Source organism: Nansenia antarctica (assembly GCF_963989245.1).
Source record: "Nansenia antarctica genome assembly, contig: SCAFFOLD_212, whole genome shotgun sequence".
NCBI lineage: Eukaryota > Metazoa > Chordata > Actinopteri > Argentiniformes > Microstomatidae > Nansenia > Nansenia antarctica.
This window is the reverse complement of record NW_027663108.1, coordinates 107,224-109,723: the sequence shown is the minus strand read 5'-3', so window position 1 is coordinate 109,723 and position 2,500 is coordinate 107,224. Positions and strand designations below refer to the sequence as shown.

The following is a 2,500-nucleotide window of genomic DNA, read 5'->3' as shown; positions in this document are numbered from 1 at the left end:
GCTAATTAAGCTGAGAACCTATGCTATGCTGATAGAATGAAGCCTATGCTATGCTATGCTGATAGAATGAAGCCTATGCTAAGCTACAGCCAGACTAAACCAAAAACCATGCCAGCCACCTGCAACCGTACAATAACACATCTGTCGGATCACTGCTTCTGTTTAAGAGTGGTGTGTGTGTGTGTGTGTGTCTACTGTTTAAAGGAGGTAATAGGGCAGTGGTCTCATGGCAGAGAGCAGGATCAGCTGACTCCTGTGGTTGCAGAGGAGCGTGTGTGTGTGTGTGTGTGTGTGTGTGTGTGTGTGTGTGGTGGAGTAGGTAGTAATTTACTGCTAACAGCTCCCATATGCCTGGCTGAGAGCGCGAGAGAGTGAGAGAGAGAGAGCGGTAGAGGAGAGCGGTAGAGAGAGTAAGGGAGCGTGTGTGTGTGTGAGGGAGAGCCAGGATTTAGGATGTTTTTATTTCATTCCCTTCAACACGGAGCTGGCTGCTAGTAAAGCAGCAGCAGGGAGGCAGGGCTCCTGGGAGGGGGGGGGGAGGGGGAGGGGAGGAGGAGGAGGGGGGGGGGGAGGAGGAGGGGAGGAGGAGGAGGGGGGGGGGAGGAGGAGGGGGTGGGGAGGAGGGGAGGAGGAGGAGGGGGGGGGGGAGGGAGGAGGGGGGAGGAGGAGGGGGAGGAGGAGGAGGAGGAGGGGAGGAGGAGGGGGGGGAGGGGAGGAGGGGGGGGAGGAGGAGGAGGGGGGGGGGAGGGGGGAGGAGGAGGAGGAGGGGAGGAGGGGAGGAGGAGGAGGGGGGGGAGGAGGAGGAGGAGGGGAGGAGGAGGGGAGGAGGAGGAGGGGGGGAGGAGGAGGGGAGGAGGGGAGGAGGAGGGGAGGAGGAGGGGGGGGGGAGGGGGAGGAGGGGAGGAGGAGGAGGAGGGGGGGGAGGAGGAGGAGAGGGGGAGGAGGAGGGGAGGAGGGGGGGGGGGGGGGGGGGGGAGGAGGAGGAGGAGGAGGGGGGGGAGGAGGAGGGATGTGGCCCAGCCAGACACATGGAGAACACTCACCACCACGGATGCTATAACTCTCTGGAATAACTATCTATCATCAACTATCTATCATCAACTATCTATCATAACTATCTATCATCAACTATCTATCACTATATATAACTATCTATCTATAACTATCTATCATCAGGGGGCTTATTCATTAGAACACGTTCTGATTCTAGAACACACCCTGCTGATGGTTCTAGAACAGGTTGTGTTTAATAACTAGGTTGTTTAGTAACTAGGTTATGGTTATGGTTAGAGGACAGGTTATGTAATAAAGGGGTGTTTTGATAACAGTGTTTCATGTTTAGACGTCAACAATAACGCTAATGGGAATCTGGCTGTTTCTACAAGCCACAACACCTAACGTGTGTGTGTGTGTGTGTGTGTAGTGTGTGTGTGTGTGTGTGTGTGTGTGTGTGTGTACCTGGACTCCGTCGTCACTCTCGTCCTCCGAGGCGGCGGGGGGCGGGGCTCTTCTCCACGTCAGAGCTGACGAAGGTTCTCTCTTCCTCTTCACCTCCTTCTTCACCACTCCATCCACTCCGGCTTCTTAGTACTGGAGAAGAGGAGAGGAGAGGGGGAGGAGGAAGAGAGGATGAGAGGAGAGGAGTGGGGGAGGGACAGAGGAGAGAAACAGGTTAGAAACTCAGAAACAAAACAAACTCTCCCTCCTCCCTCACTTCTCTCGATCCTCCCTCTCCCCCTCCTCCCTCCATCTTCTCTCCCTACTCCCCCTCTCTCTAACAACAACAACAACAGATAGTAGAATGAGAAAGCAGACAACAGGAAGGATTCAACAGAGAAATATGAGAGAGAGAGACAGAGAGAGGGAGAGAGACAGAGGGAGAGAGACAGAGAGAGAGAGGGAGTGAGAGACAGAGGGAGAGAGAGAGACAGACAGAGACAGACAGAGAGAGAGAGAGAGACAGAGAGAGAGAGAGACAGAGACAGAGAGAGAGAGACAGCGAGAGAGAGAGACAGAGAGACAGAGAGGGAGAGAGAGGGAGAGAGAGAGACAGAGAGAGAGAGACAGAGAGAGACAGAGAGAGAGACAGAGAGAGAGAGAGACAGAGAGAGACAGAGAGAGAGAGACAGAGACAGACAGAGACAGAGAGACAGAGAGAGAGAGAGACAGAGAGAGAGAGAGAGAGAGAGAGAGAGAGAGAAAGAGAGAGAGGGAGACAGAGAGGGAGACAGAGGGGGAGAGAGAGAGACAGAGAGAGACAAAGAGAGACAGAGAGAGAGAGACAGAGACAGACAGAGAGAGAGAGAGACAGAGAGAGAGACAGAGAGAGAGAGAGAGAGAGAGAGAGACAGAGACAGAGAGAGAGACAGAGAGAGACAGAGAGAGAGAGAGACAGAGAGAGAGAGAGAGACAGAGAGAGAGAGAGACAGAGACAGAGAGAGAGAGAGACAGAGAGAGACAGAGAGAGAGAGAGGTGTCGAGGGACGGGGGGGCGGCCATG

At 54.6% G+C, this 2,500-nt stretch overlaps 1 protein-coding gene across 1 annotated transcript in view; it reads right to left on the bottom strand.

Moving 5' to 3' along the window:
• Positions 1 to 2,500, bottom strand: part of LOC308175301 (chromodomain-helicase-DNA-binding protein 7-like) — a gene marked incomplete at both ends in the record, with an annotated part of 49,844 nt that overhangs the window by 29,700 nt on the left and 17,644 nt on the right. The window contains 1 exon segment of the mRNA XM_080550994.1: positions 1,459 to 1,580. Coding sequence (XP_080407120.1) covers positions 1,459 to 1,580 — 122 coding nt within the window.